Source organism: Enhydra lutris, unplaced genomic scaffold (genome assembly GCF_002288905.1).
Source record: "Enhydra lutris kenyoni isolate GAN:26980312 unplaced genomic scaffold, ASM228890v2 scaffoldscaffold75, whole genome shotgun sequence".
In the NCBI taxonomy this organism is placed as follows: Eukaryota; Metazoa; Chordata; class Mammalia; order Carnivora; family Mustelidae; genus Enhydra; species Enhydra lutris.
The window spans coordinates 3,420,224-3,441,540 of record NW_019154159.1 but is presented as its reverse complement, the minus strand read 5'-3'; the positions used below and the strand labels follow the sequence as shown (position 1 = coordinate 3,441,540).

At 65.4% G+C, this 21,317-nt stretch overlaps 1 protein-coding gene across 2 annotated transcripts; it reads left to right on the top strand.

The window, feature by feature from the left end:
- The first annotated feature begins 886 nt into the window (after window positions 1-886).
- LOC111160346 (RNA binding fox-1 homolog 3) lies at window positions 887-19,657 on the top strand. Of its 2 annotated transcripts, none has more exons than XM_022523394.1 (11): window positions 887-1,137; window positions 7,326-7,463; window positions 9,273-9,326; window positions 10,166-10,258; window positions 11,687-11,747; window positions 14,950-15,003; window positions 15,219-15,351; window positions 15,951-15,990; window positions 16,705-16,766; window positions 17,930-18,008; window positions 19,613-19,657. In XM_022523394.1, exons 1-11 carry the CDS (start codon window positions 916-918, stop codon window positions 19,655-19,657), a joined length of 981 nt encoding a protein of 326 aa, XP_022379102.1. In that variant the 5' UTR covers window positions 887-915. The 2 variants fall into 2 exon arrangements, with proteins under 2 accessions (XP_022379102.1, XP_022379101.1); XM_022523393.1 differs by having other exon boundaries at window positions 15,813-15,990.
- Window positions 19,658-21,317: the final 1,660 nt, after the last annotated feature.

Genomic DNA, 21,317 nt, shown 5'->3' with positions numbered 1-21,317 from the left:
CCCTCGCCCGTTCTCTGGGGCTGAGGGGCTTTCTCCCGGGGCTACGCCGGGCTTCCCATGGGTGCCCAGGTGCAGGTCTGGGATGCAGGCGAGAACTTGCATTGCCGACACGCTCCCAGGCGAGGCTCCTGGGTCCAAGCAGCCCACGGGAAGAGCCTCTGCCCTGCATTGTGGCGGGGACCCTGCCCCAGGGCCTTGGCTTCTAAAAGTCCCTGGGGCAGCAGGCCTTCAGGGGCGGGGTGGGGGCTTCCAGAGATCCGCTTGGGGTGTCTGGAGACAGAGCCGGAATCTTCCATACCCCACAGACAGCATCTCTGCATCAGGGCCGTGATGGGGGCCCTGTGGTGCCAGGCTCCCAGTTCTGTGGGATCAATTCTTATCCTCTTTCCCTCAGGCTGGGAAGGGGTTCTCCTTCCCCCACTTTACCGATGGGAAAACCGAGGCTTAAAACCTTCATAAGGCAGGAGGGAGGAGGCATGGCTCTGAGGGAGACGAGAGGGACCCCGTGCTGCTGAGTGCCGACCATGTCTCGGCGGGATCCGCGTCTCCCCGCAGGACGGCTTCCCCAGGGCTCACCCTGGGCAGATACCGGGCAGAGGGGTGCACAGGGTCACGCGGTGTTATTTCTTACAATTGCATAAGCTTAATGTGGGTTTGACAAGTATGCATCAGGGGTCTCAAGCCCTGGGCCCCCCAAACACCCCCATCCCGGCAGGGCCCTCCAACAGCTCAGATCTGGTGCCTCATGTCGGGGAGGCCCCCCACGCAGAAGGCTTGGGCTGTGCTTCTGGAAACCACTGCTGGGCCCCTGAGCTCTCGGAAGGGGGCAGAGGGTCCAGGCCTGCCAGCCGTCTAACCAGCCCGCTCTCTTTCCCTCCACAGGGCAATCAGGACGCCACGGCTCCGCCTGAAGCGATGGCCCAGCCCTACCCCCCTGCCCAGTACCCCCCTCCGCCCCAGAATGGCATCCCCGCCGAGTATGCGCCCCCGCCTCCGCATCCCACGCAAGACTACTCCGGCCAGACCCCGGTGCCCCCAGAGCACGGCCTGACCCTGTACACACCAGCACAGACCCGCCCCGAGCAGCCGGGCACCGAGGCCAGCACACAGCCCATCGCCGGGGCCCAGACAGTGCCGGTGAGGGGCCCCGTGAGCCCACAGCAGGGAGCAGGCCCGCCCAGAGGGGAGGCGCAGCCCGGGCAGGGAGGGCCTGCCCAGGGAGGGGCTGGAGGGGCTCCGGGGTGGACGGGCAGGTCTTTGTGGCCTTGGAGCTGTTCATCGGACACCGGCCCCACTGAGCAGAGGACCCCCCTCACATGGGAGATGGAGCCTCCCGGCTGGGCAGCCAGCACCCCGTCCCTGCGAGGTGAGGGGAGCGGCGAGCCCAGGGCCCAGGTGTCTGCCCAGGCAGGGACAGGGCGACGGGAGAGGAGGCTCCGGGCCCCTCGGGCGTCTCGGGTGGCGGGCTCGGCGATCGTTTCTAATCACTCGTAATCTACCTGCTTGGCTGCTGTCCAGTCACAGAGCCTCACTTGTGTGGTTGTAGTGCGGTTCCAAGGAGAAAGTGCTGAGCCGCTCGCTCTCAGAGGAGCGTGGCCAGCGGCAGCCGGGGGGGGCTGGGGGCGTCCCACGAAGGCAGCCCCCCTGGGGTCCCGCAAAAGCGCAGCCGGCCCCACCCTGGCCCTCCTCCCTGTGGCCCTCTGCACGTGCCCACCCCTGCCGCGGCTCCCCGGCTTTGGGAGCTGGCCCCGCGGGCTCCTCCTGGTGCGGGCTGGCTGGGGCCGGGCAGAAGGCCAGCTCATCCCGTGCTGCCCAGGAGCGGTCCGGCCCCGGCAGTCTCCCGATGGGCGCCCCTCCCCGTGCTCCCTCAGCCTCCACCCCCCACCCCCCATCCCACCGTCCAGCCTGGCTCCAGGGTTGCCATGTGGACCCAGATACCACCCACCCTCCCTGTGTGGACGCGCTGCCCACTGGGGTGGAGACGCTCATGTGGGGCCCAGCCCGTGCCCTTCTGCCCTGAGTGGAGTGCCACAGCTGCATCAGACCTCTCCACTCCCCTCGTCCCCATGCGGGGTGTCTAGACCTGTGGACACCCCCCCCCCGGGGTTCCGGGCCATCGACCTGGGAGCCAAACCATCCATTCCTTTGGGGCTGCTCTGCTTCTGCTTCCTCAAACCCGCGACATGGGTGCGCTCAGAGCAGAGCCAGAGGGGCTCGGCGTGACCGCGTCATGGCTGGTGGACGGTCTCCTTCCAGTGGGCCCTGGTGGACAGTCTGTATCCGCCCAACCTCCCATGACGCGGCCTCCTCACGAGCAAAGGGCGAGGCCGGGATTCACCTGGATGGAGCGCAGGAGACCAGGGGGTCAGACTGGCAGGGGCACGGATGGGGACCGAGAGCGAATGCCTGCACCCCAGGAACGGGCCAGGAGGCCTCCCTGACACCGGAGCGCCACGTGCGGCCAGGCCACCAGGAGCACCGTCACTCAGCCGACAGTCGTGGGGACCCTGCTGCGTGCCGCACTGAGCCGGCACGGGGGGGCACAGGGAAGAGAGCGCCGGCCCTGCCCTGCGGTGGCCACCACAGCCCACCCGTCAGGGACGTGAAAGTCAACAAGGGGCCAGTCGCGGCCTCCCTGCCCGTGACAGAATACGGGCCCTAGAGGGGGCTCAGGAGTCCCGGAAAGGATTCAGCCCCGCTGAAAGGGGGGGGTCTCACTTCCGGGGCCAGGCGCCTCCCGAGGAAAGCGCGGACCCGAGAGCACCCCAAGCCTGGCCAGCGGGGCCGCCTTGGCCTTCCTTTTTCCAGCACAGGTCTCTTCGAGTCCTGGAAGGGGTCAGGGTCTGGGGGTCTTCCATCTGGGGACACAGAGGAGAGACATTCCTGGACATGTCCCGAGGCCAGATGGTCCCCCGCGGGTGTGGCTGCTGGGGACGCAGAGGTCGTCAAGACACCCAGGCAGAGACGGCCCCGCTGGACGGCGTGCGCGCGTGGAGCCTGGATGTTTACACAAGCAGAGGCGTCCCGCCTCGGGAGGAGCTGGAGGGGGCAAGGGCACCCCAGCCTGCTCAAAGATGCCAGTAGCCACCTTCTTCCCAAAGGCACTGCCCAGTGCTCCCAGCTAAAAGCTCAGCACCTCCGCGCTGTGTCAGCTGCCCCACATCTGTCCCATCCTTGCATGAAGACGCCTCCGCTCACTGAAGCCTCCCCTTGGTCCTCCTCACCCATCCCGGGATCCAGAGCGGGGTACAGGGCACCCTGGGGTCTGGACAAGGGAGTACAGGGCAGCAGGCAGTGCAGGCTACAGCCTCTGTTCCAGATCTGCTCTCTCCCAAATGTGGATTCTGCTGGTCATCGCGGTGTCTCTGCAGGAGCGGCATGGGCTGCTGAGGGATCAGGGCCCTTCCCGCTACTCTGCGGGGCCTGGGATACCAGCTGGGGCCGCCTTCCCAGAGTGCTCATCACTCAAGGTCACACAGGCCCCCTGCAGGTGCTCTCCCCACCCCTGTCCTCCCCGAATTCTGGGACAGCCGGTGGGGCTTCTGCACTCAGAAACTACTCCCACTGTCCGCCTCGCCCTCTGTGCGGTGAGCCTCCCAGGGCCTGTCCCCTGGGCTGTCCCCTCCCCGGCTAGCAAGCGCTTTGGCCTTCGGTCCCCTTTGCACGTGGCTCCTGGAGCTGTCAGCAGGGGGAAAAGGGTGGGCTGGGGTGGAGTGCAAGGTGGAGAGGCTGATGTGTCCCCCCCAGCCCTCCCCTACCCACCCCCTGCCTCCACGGGTGAGAGCAGCCCTGTGTCACCACCACCACCCTGGCCAGGGGCAAGGAGACGACACCCTCAGTCAGTGCGAGGCCGTAGGGGGCTCTTAGTCTTGTCGTCCAGAGTCCAAAGTGGGAGCACACAGCTCTGCCCAGGAGGGGGCTGCCCATTATGACGAAGGCATCGTCATAAAGCAACAGATCGAGGCCACAAGTGGAGATGGCCTCTCCCAGACCCACCGGCCACCCAGCAGGGCTGAGCCATGTCTGGGGAGCAGTGGACAGTCCTTACATGAGTCCCCAGGAGCCTCTGGGGGAGCAGGGGTGAGGGGCTGCAGAGAAACGTTTCCAGGAGTCGTTTCCTCTTATGTCCCATCACCAAGATGAGGCATCCTGCTGCCAGTCCCCCCCACCCGGACCCTCCGGAACCTGCCCAGGGCTCTTCTGGCCTCTCCCTGTGCTGAGTGAGCTTGGGGAGGCCCCGGTGTGGGGGCTGTAGGCTCCTCCGACAGTGGGGGTGCCCTGGGCACATCTGGACCCTGGTCCATGAGGGGTCGGCTCCTGGCCTTGAATGGGGAGTGTGGGGGGATGTGATTGCTAGGGTGACAGGGACAAGGAGAAGGACACAGAAGCAAAGCTCCTGTGGCCGGCTGGGGGAGGGGAGGGGTGACTGAGGCCAGTGGGGGTGGGGGTGGGTCACTATTGTCTTCTTTTTCCCTGCCTTGAGCACTGGGGGCAGAGGTTGCTTTAAAAGAGAGAGAGGAAGGACAAGGGTAGTCCCAGGGAAAGGCCGCATGGGGGTGGGGGGATGGACCCCTGCCCCTCTCTCCCGGCCAGGCTGCTAACACTGGGGTTCCTCCAAACATCGTATGATTTAACACCAAACCTGTTCGTCTGCACTGGGGGCGCGAGGGAGCTCCTTCCTTGCTTGTGCTCAGGCCCCACTCATGTTTCATCCCACAGGACCCCCCAATACCCCATTCCCCACCCCTCTTGCCCTCAGGTGGTTCCCCTCCAAGTCTTCAACGGAGGGTCTGGAGCTGAGGGTGGTGGGTCTGGGCAACGCCTTCCCCCCCCCCCCCCCCCCCCGCCCGCACCTGCCAAGGGCTCCCCTGCTGCTCTGGATGCCGCTGGCCGTGCTGACTTCTGCCCTCTGCTGGCCGCGGCCAGCATTACATGCCCCTCTCTGGCCGAATTCCCAAAATCAGGGTGCCTCCTTTAGTCAACCTGTACCCAGGAGCCACAGAGGGCCCGGCTGTGTGAAACGCACCGGGCGGAGGGCCTGGTGACAGAGGGTGCTGCCCACCCTGACCACGACACAGGAAGAGCCACACATGGTGGGTTCTGCTTGGACTCGGGCGTGGACGAGCCTCTGGGAGGAGGTCTCGCACCAGTCTGCTCTCTGCAGGGACGAACGGGGCCAAGGGAGGAGGACAACGGGGAAGCAGAGGGGGCGGTTGGGAATCCGCAGGTCCCTGGCTTGGCAGGAGTAGCTCTCGGGGGGTCCCTGAGGCACCCCAAGGCCGCTGACTGCGGTTCCTCCGTGGAAGGTCCGATAGCCTCCTAGGGCTGGTTGGTGACCCCCGGGCCCGGGCGCTGCCTCCCCTCCAGCCCCACCGTGGATGCACATCACTCGGCAGCCTGGGAGGAGGGCACCGAGCACACACACGCGTCAGGACCTGGCCCGCCCCTCAGAGGGTGGCCACCCTGCTGGGACAGGTCACGCACACCCCAGGTGAACAAGAGGACGGTGGCTTCCAGCCGCGCTGGGGATCACATGCCGTGTGCTGCTTTCAACGTAGGAGCGCAGAGCTGAGTGTGAGGGACCTGTGAGCAGGTGCTCGGCCTCTCCCAGCAGCCCGGGAGCTGATGGCATCTGCGCCTCTCACCTCTGGCCTCTGCTGCCCCAGAGCCTGACCGGAGGTCTCCTGGCTGGGCACCGGAGTAGGAGGTGGCCCCCTCCTTCCAGAAAGGATGAACAGGTCGACCAATGAGGGCAGCCCCTCGGGAGTGCACAGACAGACCTCCTACCACTGGCAGGCCCTTGGGCTCCATTTTCTCGGCTTGGAGGAGGCCTTGGGCCCAGTGGCCTGGCCCTGCTCCCCTCTCCTGACTCTGGGAGGCCTGTTGTATCCGTCAGCGCTCCTTCGCTGGACCACAAGGAAACCCACCAAAAAGTGACTTATGCGAAGCAGCAGTGCTCGGAGATGTGTGGGAAGCGGTGTCTGAGCGTCTCTCCGCTGCCTGTCAGCTGCCGGTGCTTCTCCGGCCCCGCGGGAGGCCGTGGCCACCAGCACTGCCCCTCGTACCAACTCCAGCGTGGGTCTCGGGGACACTCCGGCCCCTGCTCTCTCCAGGCGTGTCAGAGATGCTCAAGGTAGCCGTGCTGGAGCCAGGACGCCCCTCGTGTCCCAGCCAAGGTCCTGCCGTCCCAGAAGCAGACAAGCCTCCAAGTGCAAACAGAGGCCAGGAACGAGAGCCCAAGAAAACCCCGACAGAAGTGGGGACTGGGGCAGGCGAGCAAGGAGCGGGGAGGCATGTTCTTGGGCTGCTAGTCCCCCAGGGACACGGGGACAGAGCGGAGGAGCCCCAGGTAAGGGTGCTGGGCCACCTGTGCACCTGCCTTGCCCGTCCCTGGCTGAGGGCCGCTCGCCGACCCTCGTGCCCTGATGTGCCCTGAGCCAGAGCGAGCTCGGGGCTGGCGGCGGGCGGCGCTGCTGTGTCCCCGGGAAGGTCTAGCACCAGGTCGCGGTGAGCTGAGCGGGCCATCTCAGGGCGCCGTTGACAGCGCCCGCTGCGTGCCTGTGCCGTGGCGGCTCAGCAGGGACTCAACCAGGCTGACGGCCAGCCAGGCAGTGAGCGGGTGGCCCGTCCCTACAGAAGGCCACCAAGGAGGCCATCCAGCCTCGTCGTCCTCGTTGAGGTCCTAGTGACCCTCGTCGCTACAGGGTGAGAGGTCCTTGCCCTGTGGCAGCTTTGTTACCCGAGCCCCCAGTCTTTCCGACCCTAACGCTCGGGTCCCTGAAGGGGAAGGGCACCAACGGGCTGAACTTGGGCTGCCCCGTGCCCTGGAAGAGCAGCCACGCCGGCGGGTGCCGAGCAGCAGTGGGGAGGGTGAGAGGCAGCCCGGGGTGGCCGCAGACAGACACACAGACGTGCGTGCCTGGGCCCTGAAGCCTCTGCACCTTCTCATCAGGTCTTGGAAACCGGGAGGGTCCCCATGCTCTCTGCACGCGGGCTGTGTCTGGCAAAGGGCAAACCCTGACTTTGACGGCGGAGCTGAGCGACCGTTCAGGTCACAGCCCTGCAGACAGGGCAGAGCCGGGAGAGGGGAGTGGAGACATCCCCAGCACCGGAGGCCTTGCCCCGCGTTGGCGGCCAGCGCAGCCCACACAGAGGCCTGGCGGTGGGAGCTCCGCGGCTGAGAGGCGGTGCGCAGGGAAGGCCGTCCGCCCCCGCGCCAGGATGGGGACACCCAGGGGGCTGGGGGATCCGGCCTCTAGACCCTCCCCTCCCTGCGGGGTGGGTGCTGAGAGGGTCAGCTCACAGCCCGGGTCCTCTGCCCACAGCAGACAGACGAGGCGGCCCAGACGGACAGCCAGCCACTCCACCCCTCCGACCCCACAGAGAAGCAGCAGCCCAAGCGGCTGCACGTCTCCAACATCCCCTTCCGGTTCAGGGACCCCGACCTGCGGCAAATGTTCGGGGTGAGTGTGTGCGGCCCCTTCATCCCCACGGCCCCGGGACCTCGCTGCCTCCCGGGGCCAGCCCTGCCCTGACCCGAGGCGGCGGGATGGACGGGAGGAGGGGGTCCTAAGCTCAGGGAGCAGCAGCGGCCAGAACACACCCCCCACGCGCTCCGCCTGTGCTCCGGGCCTCGTAGGGACCCCTCGGGGCTGAGGCCAGTGCCGGGTCAGTGATGACTCTGCAGTCCCAGGGGCTCGCCCAGGGCTCCAGGGACCCCTGTGCCTTCCGAAGGCACCTGGACAGGCAGCTCAGCCTCCTGGCCTCAGCCCAGCCCCGGCCTCTCCTGCGTGCTGAGGGCCGAGCACTGTGTCGCTCCGGGCCGTGCCCGCGGGGCTCTGGGCAGGTGCTCCGACCGCGGGAAGCCAGCGTGGCTGTGCCGAGCCGCAGGGCCATGCGTCTGAGAACCACACGGCCGTGGAAGTCTCGTGCGCCTGGCCCGCCCGCGTTGTGTCCCTCACCCCAAACCCTCTTCCCCGTGGCTGGCACAGTGCCTGCCCTCACCCCTGCCACACGCTAGGCGGGCTCTGGTCCCTGAGCCCCAGCCCTGCCTTGACGCCACCCACCTCCCAGATGGGATTCGTCAAAGGGGAGCTGCCCTGAGGGTGGCCCCGGGACGGACCCAGCACCCACACCTAGCCCCAAATAGCCACCGCCCTTCTTGGAGGCCGGGCCCCACGGCACATGGGGCTTCGAGACAGTGAGGGCCGATGAAATTGGGAATCATCAGGATTTGGCTCGTCTTGGCCTGGACCAGGCTGCTGCCAGCCTTACGGAGCTCACCTGGACCAGGACCCTCAGTCTGCCTCCCATCACCTGTCCCCGTACAACGGGCACCGACTGGCGTCTGCTCACCCGTCCCCACACCAGAGCTCACCCCATCCCTGTACCAGGCCGTCCACTCACTTGTCCCCACACCCGGGGCGTCCGCTCACCCGTCCCCACACCGGGGCTCACCCTGTCCCCACACCGGGGCGTCCACTCAGCCCATCCCCACACCGAGACAGGCGCCATCCTCCCCGTTCTGGCCTTCGTCAGAGTTGGGATTCACTGCTGTGTTGCTCTGTGTCATGTCACTGTTCCTTTAGACACCCGGCTCCCAGCGTTGTGGAATGTCGGGGACACCCATCAGTTACACACACTGGAGGCCGCAGGACAGGCCCCTGGGGACCCGGTTTTGGGGATTTAGTTTCACGTGACTATGAAGGAGCCGGAGCTTCTCCTGGGGGTCCTGGGCCAGCGATGGGGCAGGAAGGGGCCCACCACAGCATCTGCGCCTGCCTGCTGGCACGTCCTAGTTCAGTAGAGAGGTTTGGGGTCGGTGTGGTTCTGTACCCCACACAGCCCAGCCCCAGACAGCACAAACTCTAGCGGTATGGGGTCGCCACAGCACTTTGTCTCTCCCAGGGGTACCTGCTCCCCTCCCAGCACCCAGCCGTTTGGGAAGGACCTGTCCTTAGCCCTTTACCCTTTAGTGTGAATTAGAGGTGTCCATCAGGAATGGGGCAGAGTCCTGGCCAGGAGAGGGGAGGTACTTGGGGGAGGCTGCCCCTCCCCCCCGTCCTCAGCCCCCACCTGGCCCTTAGGCAGGGGAACTTCTCTCCAGGATCTCCACCAGGAGCGCGGCCCCTTCCCTGCAGGGGGCTGGCGGAGCAGGGCAGCGGCCAGACCCGGGCAGCAGGTGAGGGTCCCCCGGGAAGCAGGCGCACGGCGGGGGCGGCGCTCTTAACCCACCCTCCCCTGTCTCCCCATACCCCTCTCTGTCTCTGCAGCAATTCGGAAAAATTTTAGACGTGGAGATCATTTTTAACGAGCGGGGCTCCAAGGTGGGTGCCGCCCAGAGGCCGCCACCATTACCGCGCCGGCTGTAGGTCCCGCCAGGCTAACGTGTGAAATGTGCGTTTCCTTCCTGGAGAGCTTCGCGCCCGAGGACCCCTGAGCTACACGGGTGCTTGTACTCCCCGCTCCTCCGCCCCTCCCCGCCCCGCCCCCGCTGTCTGTGTTGTCGCCGCAGCGGCGACGTCTCTTTCTCTCCCAGCTGCCAGGACCTCTCTGTCTGCGCCCGGAGCCCTGGGCCCCTTGGTCCGGGGCCTCACCTGCCCAGCCGCTCCTCCTGGGGGGGCCGCTGGCCTGCCCAGAGCTGGAGGCTTGGGGGTGCAGCTGCAGGGTGGGCAGCGGGAGGGGGCCTGGCACAGACAAATCCTGCTCCTTGCACAGGCAAGGGAAGACCCCCATGCAGGCTCCTGGGGCGAAGGGGGGTGGGGCTGCCCCCAGAGGTCCTGACCACCCCGCCCCCTGCCCCACCTTGCCCCCCAGGGGGCATCAGGGTGACCGTCCTGGTCTCTGGCCCAGGTTAGCATCTCTCTTGGAGCTTTGGCCTGTCCTCCAGGAGGTGCCTGGCCATCGGCGCAGGCCAGGCTCGGGTCAGGCCCACAGCTGCCCCCGCCTGGGGCCCTACCCTTCCTGGGCATCCTGCCGGTAGCACCAGAGCAGGTCTCTGGGCTGCCGACCTCTCCTTCAACTCACCTGACTCAGTCCCTCTCTCTCTCTCTCTCCCCCTCCCCCCCTTCTCTCCACCCCCCACTGCCCTGCCCCCCACCCCACTCCTCCTATGTCTTCCTTCCTCTCATCCTTTCTCTCCGTGCCTGTCCTTCTCCGCTCACAGGGTTTTGGGTTTGTAACTTTTGAAACTAGCTCAGACGCTGACCGAGCCCGGGAGAAGCTGAATGGGACGATCGTAGAGGGACGGAAAATTGAGGTGCTCAGATAAGTGCGCTGCGCAGGGCGTGCCCTTGAGAACCGCCGCTGTCGCCCAGGTGCCCCTCCCCCACCCCGCAGCCGCCCTGCGGAGAGACAGACCAGGGTCCCCGGAGCAGGGAGGCAGGGCCCGACCCCTGTCCTGGCACCCCTCATGGGCCCACCGAAGGGCTCCCATCTCTGCTTTCTGGAGGAGGCCCCCCAACTATGGGCACCAGCCAGACCCCGGGAGAAGCCCCGAAATCATGTTTGAGGCTTGGCCGCTCCAAGGACTGAGCCCGCTCTGTCTGTCCCCCGGTTGGGGGGTGCTGTTAATGCCCCGACCCTTCCCAGCAGGGAGCCACAGGGCCCCCCACCCCCAACCTCACCTTCCCCAACTGCCAGGAAGGGACCGAGCCCGGAGAAGCAGCAGAGAGAGGAGGCCAGGGACTCCCGCTCAACCCCCCTTGCCCCTTTTCTGGTGGGCTGCCTGTGCCCCCCGCCCCAGTGCTATGGCTCTGGGTGTCTGGCAGCTGGGCTCCCAGGCAGGAAGGGCAGCAGGAGGTGGTCAGAGAGGAGAGGGTCCGCAGCAAGTGCAGAGTCCACGGGAAGAGAAGTGGAAAGGCCTGAGGGGAGGGTTTCTGGAAGCAGAGGGGGTACTACAGGCACTGACCTCAGCCAGTGGCCATGGCCGGCGGGCACCTGGGGACGCAGCCTGAGGTCCAGGGCCTCATACTGGACGTGGGGGACACAGAATGGCCCAGACTCCTTTCTCTGTTTCCAGCACCTGCCCGGTTCTCTACTTCCTCCCACAGAGGGCTTCCCCCTCGCCTTTCTACACCCCAGTCTGCGCCTCTAGGGGGAGGGTCTTAGCCTGGGGATAGGACACACCCCCTTGGCACCCACCCCCTCCTCTCCCATTGGCCTTGCTCCTGAGGGGTCCCATCAGCGCTCTCTGCTGGCCTCAGGAATGGCGCGCTACCCCCACAAGAGGGGTGCCCAGGACTTGGAAGGCCTCAGCAGCCAACAAGGGCACAGAATGTCTTGGGGCCGGTGGGTCAGGCTGAGGGCACTTTGTGGAGAGTCCACCAGGCAGCTTCTCCAGTGGCCTTGGGTTGTCAGAGAGAGACTGGGCCTGGTTTGTGGGAGCAGGACGTGAAGGACAAGAACCAGTGGCCAGACACGGTGCCTGAGCTGAGGGCTGGGAGCAGTGGTGGCCAAGGCTCCCCGGAGTGGGGGGCAGCACAGTGGAGAGGGGAGGCCCAGGAGGAGGGCAGGCCAGGGCTGGGGGCCAGGTGGACAGCAGCGACTGTCCTGGGCCTTCCTCCCAGCTCCCAGCTCCCTCCGTGCGGCTGTGTGGAAGCAGTGCGGGACAGGACCGGGGTGGCCAGAGGCCTACGGGAAGGCTAACTCTCCTCTCATCCTCACCTTCTCCCTTCTCTCTGGGCAGGTCAACAATGCCACAGCCCGCGTCATGACCAACAAGAAGACTGCGAACCCCTACACTAACGGTAAGGAGCCCAGGACCTCGGGGAGGCCGCAGAGGCCGTGGGTCCAGACACAGGCCCTGCAGGGGCCTCGGCCACTAGAGGCCCCCCTCCCTCGGATGCTGAGTGTCTCCTCGTGTCCCAGCTCTGCCGCATCAGCAGGGGGTGGATTGGAGGAGGGCTGGGGCCGCCCACCCCACCCACAGAGTTGGCAGGACGCCTGGGCCTTCCCAAGCCCACAGCACACCCATGTGGACAGGCTTCGGGCACCCCACGGTGGTGTGGTGGCCGCTTCATGGATCGTTACTTAGTTTCTAAGCAGTGAGGGGTGCCTGGGCTAGAGGTCCTGGATACTCAGTGAAAGTGAAGATTAGGGCAGTTCCCCATCCCTGCCCTGCAGACCCTGGAAGGTTGAGGCCCCCACAGGAGCCTCATGTTCCGTGATGCACTTCAGCTGAGTGGTCTGCCTTGCACGCCCAGGGCCTGAGCCAAGGCACCCCATCCTCCTCAAAGACAGAAACGCGGAGGCTGAGTGGAGGGGTGGCCCTCGGTCCCTGCGCGTCTCAGCTCCGACCAGCAATGCAGACGGGCTTACAGGTTGGAGCGCAGCCGGCAATGCTCGCCTGTTTGAGTTTGTCCCCATGCGGGGGACCGGCGGCCCTGCTCAGTCAGGGTGAGCCTCCCTGCAGGCCGACGCCTCGGCTTCTCAGCCCCCAGCCCTCCTGTCCCTGTGTGACTCAGGTGACAGGCCAGCAACGGCAGGACACTAGGGGGGGATCCGCCACATGACCCACAAGCAGGGCCTCCCCAGGGACCCTCCTGGAACACAACAGGGTCCACATTTAGACTAGATTATTTTGGCTCCCATCCTGCTTTCCCGAGGACTATGAAAGCTCACATTTTCCTAAAACTCTGGGGGTCCCTGGCTTAGCCAGTGTCCCGAGCTCCTGTTGTGTGCTGGCTCAGGAAGGCAGAGCGGTAGACAGACGTGTCTAGAGGGTCAGGAAGATCACTGGGAGCCAGATGCCTGCTTCATCCAAGAGCCGCCCCCCACCCCCCTGGCTCTCTGGGAGAGCCTGAGGAGTCAGGAAGCAGAATTCCGAACGGAGTCCGGCTCTGAGCGACCGCGTTCCTGGCGCAGGATGGGCACGGAAGCAGCGCTGCTCGCACAGCGAGAATGGCCAAGTGCTCCCAGTGACGGTCTCACGGAAGCGTCCTCACCGGCCTGAGCAAGAAGGACGAAGGCCGCAGTGGGCCGGGCCCGGGTTCTCTGTGGCGGACAGTGGAGCACAGCGTGTGGGCTCTGGTGACCCCATGCGGGGGAACGGCGGCCCTGCTCAAACACTCCAGAACACTCAGAAGTTCGTCAGTTGTGGGGAGGGGAGCAGAAGTGTCTGCCTTGAGCTCACCAGGTTTGACCAGGTGTTAAGATGGTTTACAGAAGAAACAAAGGAGCCGCCCAGGAGGGTCTCTGGCCGCCTCTTCATCTGGAGTCCCGCACAGTGAAATGGAACGGGCAGCAGTGACAGAGGCACCAGGGAGCAGTGACAGAGGCCCCGGATTCGAGAATCAGCGGGTGCACATGCCGGGACCATCTCAAGAGAAGTTCCACCTTCAAGAATGGACCCAGAACAACCACTGGGTTGCAGCCCGGAGGAGGTGGGCTCGGGCCATTGCTCCGGGACTCTGCTCCGTCATGGGTTTTTACTAAGAAGACTCAGTTCGTGGGACTGGAGATGAAACCTTTTTTCCCTCCTGATCGGGGATTTAGAGAAGGCTCCAGATTCTCAGCAGTAACGTTCAGACACAGACATGCACGCTGGTCAGGTGATGGTGACCAGGGAGGGAAGGTGGCCTACAGGGTCATGGAAAGTGGAGAACGGGCCCCCAGGAGGAACATGGTCGCAGACACTCTGTCCTAAATGCCTTCCAGCCAGATGCCCAACAGGGATGTTAGAATCTGGGTATGAGGCTCACAGGTAGAGTCTGACACCAATGGCCTGGTCTCTCTCTTTGCCACACTCTCCAGAGGTATCTCGCTAGCTGGCCAGTGGGCTCAGTCCCTTTTGTCCCTCCTCACAAAGTCAAGAGGGAAATGGAGCTGAGCCTTCAGGGCCTCCTGCAAACATAAGACCAGATACACTGGTAGGGCCAGGGGGCTGGGCTCGGTCAAGTATACATCCCCAGCCCGTGCTGTCTGAGCTAGCGCTTGGGGCCAGAGCGCCCTCAAAGCCAGCCGCGTCCACCCCTGGGGGCCTCAGATGGAAGCAGGCTGCACTTCTGCACCTGGTCCCTGGTGGGAGAGGAAGACTGGCCCAGAAGCCCAGGGCCCCAAGCCAGTGGCCTGAGCCCACCCACCTGCAGACGGGGAGAAGCGGCAGGCGAAGACGACAGCTGGGGGCTGGGAAATGGCCAGGAGTGTGGGTATGGTTTGGGTCTGGCTCTGCCACTTGCCAGCTCTGGGCTGTGAGGCTGCTGCACCTCCCTGAGCCTCCACTTGCTCATCCATAAAATGGGAGGGCGTGACACCCACCTCCTTGGCTGGGTTTAGACCAGCGTGGCCCAGGGTGAGGTGCTCAGGAAATGTCAGTTGTCTTTATCATTACCTCGAATCCTAAGGCCCTTTCCTCCCCAGGAAGCCTTTCCATTGCTGCTCTGGGGAGGGCCAGGGCAGGACAGCAGTGGGGAAGGAGCTCCACCCCAGGACAGAAGCTGCGGGGCAGGAGGTGGGAGGAGGCTGTGGCAGAAGCCCCGCCCCTCACGGCTGCGAGGACCCTACCCCGAGAGCAGCCAGGCCTCCTAAGGGACAGCAGCGCTCGGATGCTTGGGCTCTATCTTGTGCTGAAGCAGGGGCGCCGCCAGAGCCCTCATCCCGGCTGTGGGCCTGCAGGTGTCCCTTCCGAATGCCGGCAGAGACTGCAGACTCCGAGCTGCAGGGCTGGGGCCCCGGGCAGGCTTGGCCGGGGGCGGGGCCGGGGGGGTGGAATCACAAAGACAGATGGGTCAGGAGTGACTTGGTCCCTGGCATTTAGGGAGCAGAAGGTCAGACCCGGTCAGGCTGCAGCGTCCCGAGAGGCCCGGGTGCCCACTGCTCGCCCTGCCTGCAGGAGGAGGGGTCCGGCCCGCCGTCTGCAGAGGCCCCGCCCTACGTGGGAGGCCCCGGGATGGTGTGAGATGGGGAGAGAATGGGGAGACGGTGACTGGGGCTGTTTTGCTTCTCTTCCAGGCTGGAAGCTGAACCCCGTGGTAGGCGCCGTCTACGGGCCTGAATTCTATGCAGGTACAGGCTGGAGCCGTCGTTCCGGGCCTGTGGGGGGAGCGGCCAGAGGGCGTGGCCAGGCGGGAGGCGTGGCCCGCGCGTAGGCTGGGGCGTGGTCGTGCAGGTGTGGTTGGGCGGGGCCAGGTGTGGCTGCGCCCGGCCGGACCCTTTGGCCTGCCCGCACTGTCTCTGGGCCTTTCCTCTCACCGCCTCTTCTCTGGCCCCCTTTCCTGCAGTGACGGGGTTTCCCTACCCCACCACGGGCACAGCCGTTGCCTACAGGGGCGCGCACCTACGGGGTCGGGGCCGGGCCGTGTATAATACGTTTCGGGCTGCGCCGCCCCCGCCCCCCATCCCAACTTACGGAGCGTGAGTACCTGGGGAGGCACGGGGAGGGAGGCATAGAGAACTGGCCCAGGGGGTGCGGGGAGGGAGGCCTTGGGCAGCCAGAGGGGCAAGGCAGCCTTTCCAGAACTGCGGGGCGCTGTGGGAACCCCCAGACCTTCACACTACAGTCACCCCCATATCGTACCCCAACCCCATCCTGCCATGGGAACCAAGGGTCACTGGCATTTGGGGGACATTTAGAGCCCCAGCACCTTGCTGGATGATTGGATGGGATCGTGGTTGGCCCTTGGGCTCAGCGAGGGCCTGCTCTAAGCCCTCTCTGGTCCATTCCCCTGGGCCCAGTGCCCTCTGCCTGGATGGGGGGAGCAGCTGCCTGGGCTGGGGTGGGGGGAGGGTAAGCCACATGGGCCGAGGGGCCCATGGCTTTGTGGGAGAACGGAGCTGACCAGCAAGGGTGTTACTCTATTGTTATACCAAAACAGGGCACTGGAGCAAACGCTTGTTAAAATGCCAGTCCCATGGGCAGGGCTGGCAACCTGCCCCCTCCCTCCGCAGACACCGGAGCCGGCCTACCCCACCTCTCCAGCGTTCCCACCACTCTCTTGTCCGTTTGCTTCCAGGGTCGTGTATCAGGATGGCTTTTACGGTGCTGAGATTTATGTGAGTGCGGCCCCGGGGGGATGGGGGCTGGGTGGGGGGACAGCGGTCCAGGCCTTCAGCTGATTTCCAGGGTCTACCCCTCCCCCACCCATCCCTCCCTATCCTTGGAACCCGGGAGGGTGAGAGTGCCCAGGACACGGGGTCCCTAGGGACCTCAGCATAGCTGAGCCTGGGCTATGCCCACATCTTCTCCAGTCCACAGGACACTGGGTGATGGAGACAGGGGTGGCTCTCCTGTTTCCCTAACCACACTGGGGTCACTGAGTGAGCCCCCATGGGCACCCATGTCATCCTGAGCAGTTGCCCATAACTCAACAGTCCCTTTGTGCCAGGGTCAAGACATGATCTGAGTCTGCCCTTGACCCTTCCCAGTATCCAGGATGGCACCCGGAGTCCCCCATGGGTTCTCGGTGTCCCCGGCATCAAATTCAGGGGCTCACTGGGCTGGTGGCAGGTCTGTGGGCACTGGTCATGAGTCAAAGCCACAAACACAGCCAGACATATCATTGGGGCCCACCGGTGTGTGTTGAACCTGTGCCCACTCCCTCCCCTCGAACCCGGCCACTGTGCGGGCTTGAGACCTCCGGTAGACCAGAAGCTAGGTGCACGCACCAGGCCTGCGCCAGCCGGGGCCCTCGGGGCCACGGCAAAGGTTGGAAGACCGTGTCCGCACCACTAAGTCCCTGTGCTCTCTCCCTCCCCGTTCCCCTGCAGGGGGGCTACGCAGCCTACAGATACGCTCAGCCTGCGGCGGCCGCAGCAGCCTATAGTGACAGGTACGGCTGGGACAGCGGTCGGGGTGAAGGGGACAGTAGGACCATGGGGCCCTGGACGGGTGGGCTCAGACTTCCCCACGGCCCAGGCCTGGGGGTCTGGTGGCACAGGGTCTGGACCTGGACGCAGGGGAGCGTGTCTGAGTCCCCTGACTCGCTTCAGTCTCAGTCACTTCCTACTGGCATGGCTGGGGGAGGCCGTGAACCCCACCCCCCAGTTCAGTTTTCCTCCGACTCCCAGCCCTGGAGGCCTGACCCCCTCCCCAAGCGATGGAGGCACCCCCCCACCTCCTGTAAGCAGGGGAGTTAGGAGGCCCCACTTCTGCCCCCAGATGCCCCTCTGACCCCGCTCAGGGCTTCCAGGTCGGAGGCCCCTTCATGCTGAGGAGAGGCTGTGAGCGTGCCCTCCTTGCGGGGGGGTGGCACAGTGTAGTGACACCAGGGGGACAATGTGGCCATTTGAGAGCCGCCAGCCTCCTGGCCAGCTGCGAGCACACGCAGAGGCCGGGGGGTGGGGGTAGCTCTGGGTCTACAGGACGCAGGGGCTGTCCCAGGGGTGGCCTGGCCTGGCACACGGGCACAGAGTCCTCCCACCAGGCACGTGCTGGGCTCTGGCCTGACGGCCACCTGTCCCTTCCGCCCAGGGGCACCCGTGGACCCACACCATCTCACATGGGGGTTTATGGGGTGCACAGCGGGCCCAGCCTGCTCCACAAGAAGCTGGCATTTCACACACGCACTGAACAGAGAGGAAGGTCATCAAGGGGCCACAGAACACTTCGTGGTGATCTCCCTGCCTGCCCCCGTGTCCTCTGGTCCTGCCCTGAGCCTTTCTGCAGCACCCTGCCCTTATTCTGGGGGTCAAGCTTTCCTCGACCGCCGCTCTGGGAGGGCCCCTTTTACCTTCTGTGTGGCCCCTTGTCAGGGCCAGTGGACACTGGGAGACTTGAGAGGGTGGCCAGCCGTGTTCTGGACGCTTTGTTCTAAACGAGCAGAAAGGCTGGGGAGGAGGTCATGCAGGGGCGGGGGGCAGGGCTGGCTGGCAGGTGGGACGCACTGGAGGACACTCCTGAGATGTCTGGGAGGCAGGGGGAGACCTCGCCCGCCCGTCACTGTCCCTCACCCGCCTCCCTCCCTCGTCTCCCTCCCTGTGTTCCTCTCCCTAGTTACGGCAGGGTCTATGCAGCCGCTGACCCTTACCACCACACCATCGGCCCTGCGGCGACCTACAGCATCGGAACCATGGTAAGGAGGCAGGGACGGCCCGGCCCTGGGCACCGGCTGTGGCGAGGAGGGCCAGGCGCCGCGGCCAGGATGGGGTGGGCAGGCCCTGAGAATGACCCAGTCCTCTGACCAGTGCCCGGAAGGACCGAGGGCTAGATGGAAGTTTGGGGGAGAATGTGCCCCTTGGTGCCCTCAGGGACTTTGGGGGAGGCAGTTCCGTCCGGACGGGCAGCTGCCCAGTAAGGACATCTGATCCTCTGGGGAGCACCTGGGATGCCTGCTTTTCCCTGTTTTCCAAGGCTCCAGAGGCCAGGAGGGCCTCCACGCCTCTCGTGGGGGTGTGTTCACCGCAGACCCTGTGTGTCCTGTCGTCCCCTCCTCCCCGCCCTGGCACTGACCTTTTCCTCACTTCAAGGAGAGGGACGAGGGCTGCCCCCACAGGCCACCTCCGTGGCACTGTGGCCGGCTGAGCCGGCGCGCACTCCTGGTGGGCCTGTGTGTGTGTGTGTGTGTGTGTGTGTCTGTGTCTGTGTGTGTGTGACCAGCTGTGGACACATGCAGCCCAGCTCACTCTGTACCCTAAGACCTGCTTCCAGGGGACACTGTCTCCTGTGCCCACCCCCAGCCCCAGGGGCTGTTAATGTCGCTTTTTAGCTAGCGTGGCGTCCAGCATCAAAGATGAACACGTTTCTCCGGGGTGGGGGAGAGGGAGGTCCAGAGCCAACAGGGACTCCCTGTTCCTTCTCCCTTGGTTTTGATGACCCCCTCCCAATTTCTGTTTTCTCTTTTTTGGTTTTTAACAAGTTCCTGGCATCCCCAGCAGCCCGCGGCGACTGCGGCCGCCCCCTCCCAGATGGGGGCCCCAGAAGTGCAGCGTGCGGGCCCCTTGGCTCCGGGGTCGGCGCGGCCTCTGTGCAGCTGCTGGCTAGAAGCTTTCATTCATTCACAGAGGGGCCCCCTTAAGTTCTCGTTTTTAGTTTAAGTTTCCGGTTTTTCCCCCCAAGTTTTTTTCTGCGGCATTTGCCATCTTCTTCCTTTTTCTGTTGAAACTGGGGAGGAGGTTCCTCTTGAGATGTCTCCGATCCAGGGCAGCCAAGGGACACAGGAGCAAGAGCGCCAGAGACCTGTCCTCCTCAGCAGGACGGAGGGCCCAGGCAAGGACCTGGGGGAAGAGCAGGGACCCCAGGAACCCCCTGAAGCTCCAAGGGGCCAGGCGAGCAGGCAGAGGCCCTCCTGGCAGAACCAAGGCCTGGGGAGCCCTGGCAGGAGGTTCCCTCCCCTGTCCTGAGTCCTGCCCGAAGCCCAGGCAGGCAGCCCCGGGGGGTGCTGAGACCTCCCCCGCCCCCATTAAGGCGAAGGGGGCCAGGAAAGGGCCAGGCCTAAGAGGCATCTCCAACCTCATTGTCCAGGAGCGCTGTGGCCCATGACCCTGGCAGCCCCCTGGCCCCCGTCACCCCCAGCATGGAAGGACTAGGCCCAGGGCCCCCCGATGCCATGAGAACCAGCGCTCGCTCCCCGCCAAGGCGAACCTTCACAAGGGGTCGAACAGTGGGATTTAGTGATTTCTTTTTGCCCCCACCCCCGAGGCGGTGCTGACTGGCTGTTTGTCGTCTTTGATGTTGCAGGCCAGCCTGTGCCGAGGAGGGTACAGCCGCTTCACCCCCTACTAGCAAGGGGGCCCAGCCCCTAGCAGCACTCACGCTGACTGCTCAGCACACACCAAACCCAGCAGTCCAAAACCAGGCACAGCCACCGGGAGGACAGTGCGCCCCCCCCAGTCAGCGGCCCGCGACGCCAAAGCCCGTAGGGTCCACCTCCAGCCAGCGGGTCTCCCTGCCCCTCACGATGGCGTGTGTGTCTTTGACCCTGGTTGCCCCTGTATGTCTGAAACCTTGCTTCCTATTTTGACTTTGTTGATGATGTTCCCCCCAAGCCATTTCAGGTACAGTATGTGCGCAGCGGGAGGGGCTGGCCTGGGCACAAGACCCCTCCCGGAGAACTAGCAATAGAGCCCGCCAGGGCGACCCCCACTTCCCATCCCCTGGGGCTATGGAGCCACAGAAGACACCCACAGCCACTGCCCCACCCCTGGGGTCCGGGGAGTGAGGAGGAGCTCCTGTCCGCCGGAGCGGGTTTCGGGTCCAGACCACGGCCCCTCCCACCTTCCCCAGCTGGTGGCGGGAGGAGCGGCGTCTGCCCTCCTCACCCGCAGCTGAAACCCAACATTTCCGGTTCGCATTTCTTGAGGACGACAGTGCAGGCGGAAACTGCCACGGCCACAGGCCACACTGGCCTCAGGGCTCCTTGCTTAGCCTTTGTTGTAATAAACAAAAGCGTAGGAAGAAACACCGGGGACGGGAGCCGAGGGCCCTTCGCCCGCAGTGCTCCCTCCAGCAGCGGCTCTCCCCTCCAGCCATGCTCTGAAGATGGCACCCTTCACTGCCAGAGATGGGGTCCCGGCCAGCCCGGCGCCCTTCCCCTTCCCCAGGCTTGGAAACGTCCTTTCATCAGGGTACACTTGAGAAGGGGCGAGCAGGGGAGGCGTGGTGGGGAGGCCCACCGCCGGCCTGCTCGGCGACACGGCACTCGAAGCCAGCCTCCCGTCCAGAGAGGCATGGTGCTTAGCTCTGTGGCCGAGTGGCCCCGCGGTGCCCAGGGTTGTAAAGGGCCCTGTGGGAGCATGCTGGCCGGGGCCCGCGGGCAAAGCCAACACAGCCCAGGTGGCCTCATGGGGTAGGCTGCCCAGTCGGGACGGCACCCTGCCTCCGTTCCAGGAGGTGTCTCAGGCCAGGGAAGCCCAGGTCCCCTAGCGTGCCAGAGCTGGGCTTCCGGTGCCAGCTAGAGAGTGTGGACCCGCCCCCCACCAGCCGGGACACACCGGCTCTTAGCTGCTGGACCCGGCCAAGGCGCCGGGCTGCCTCACTTGCCACTGCCAGGAGCACCGCCTCCTCCCCAGCCCCCCACGGCCTGTGCCGTCCACCCACCGCCCTCTGTCTTCGCCCCCGCAGAGCCAGCCAGGCCCCCGCTCCGTGGGCCAAGCCCAGAGGCGGCACCAGCCAGCCGCTCCGGCCGCCCCTTCTCGCCCGCACCGGTCCCCACACTCCGCCCCAGAGAGGGTTGGCTTTCAGTTCAGCTCACGCGAGACCATGGGTCCCCAGAAGCTGGGCCCCGGGGGACAGGCTGGCGGGGCGCTAGGACTGCAAGGCCCCGGCCCCTCCCTCCCTGCACGGACGCCAGGCCTTGTCCGTCCTCAGACACGCCTGGCGTTGCTTCCGTGAAACTGCAAGTCCTGCCTTTCTGTTTCTGTTGTAGTGAAAGCTTCCACCGTTT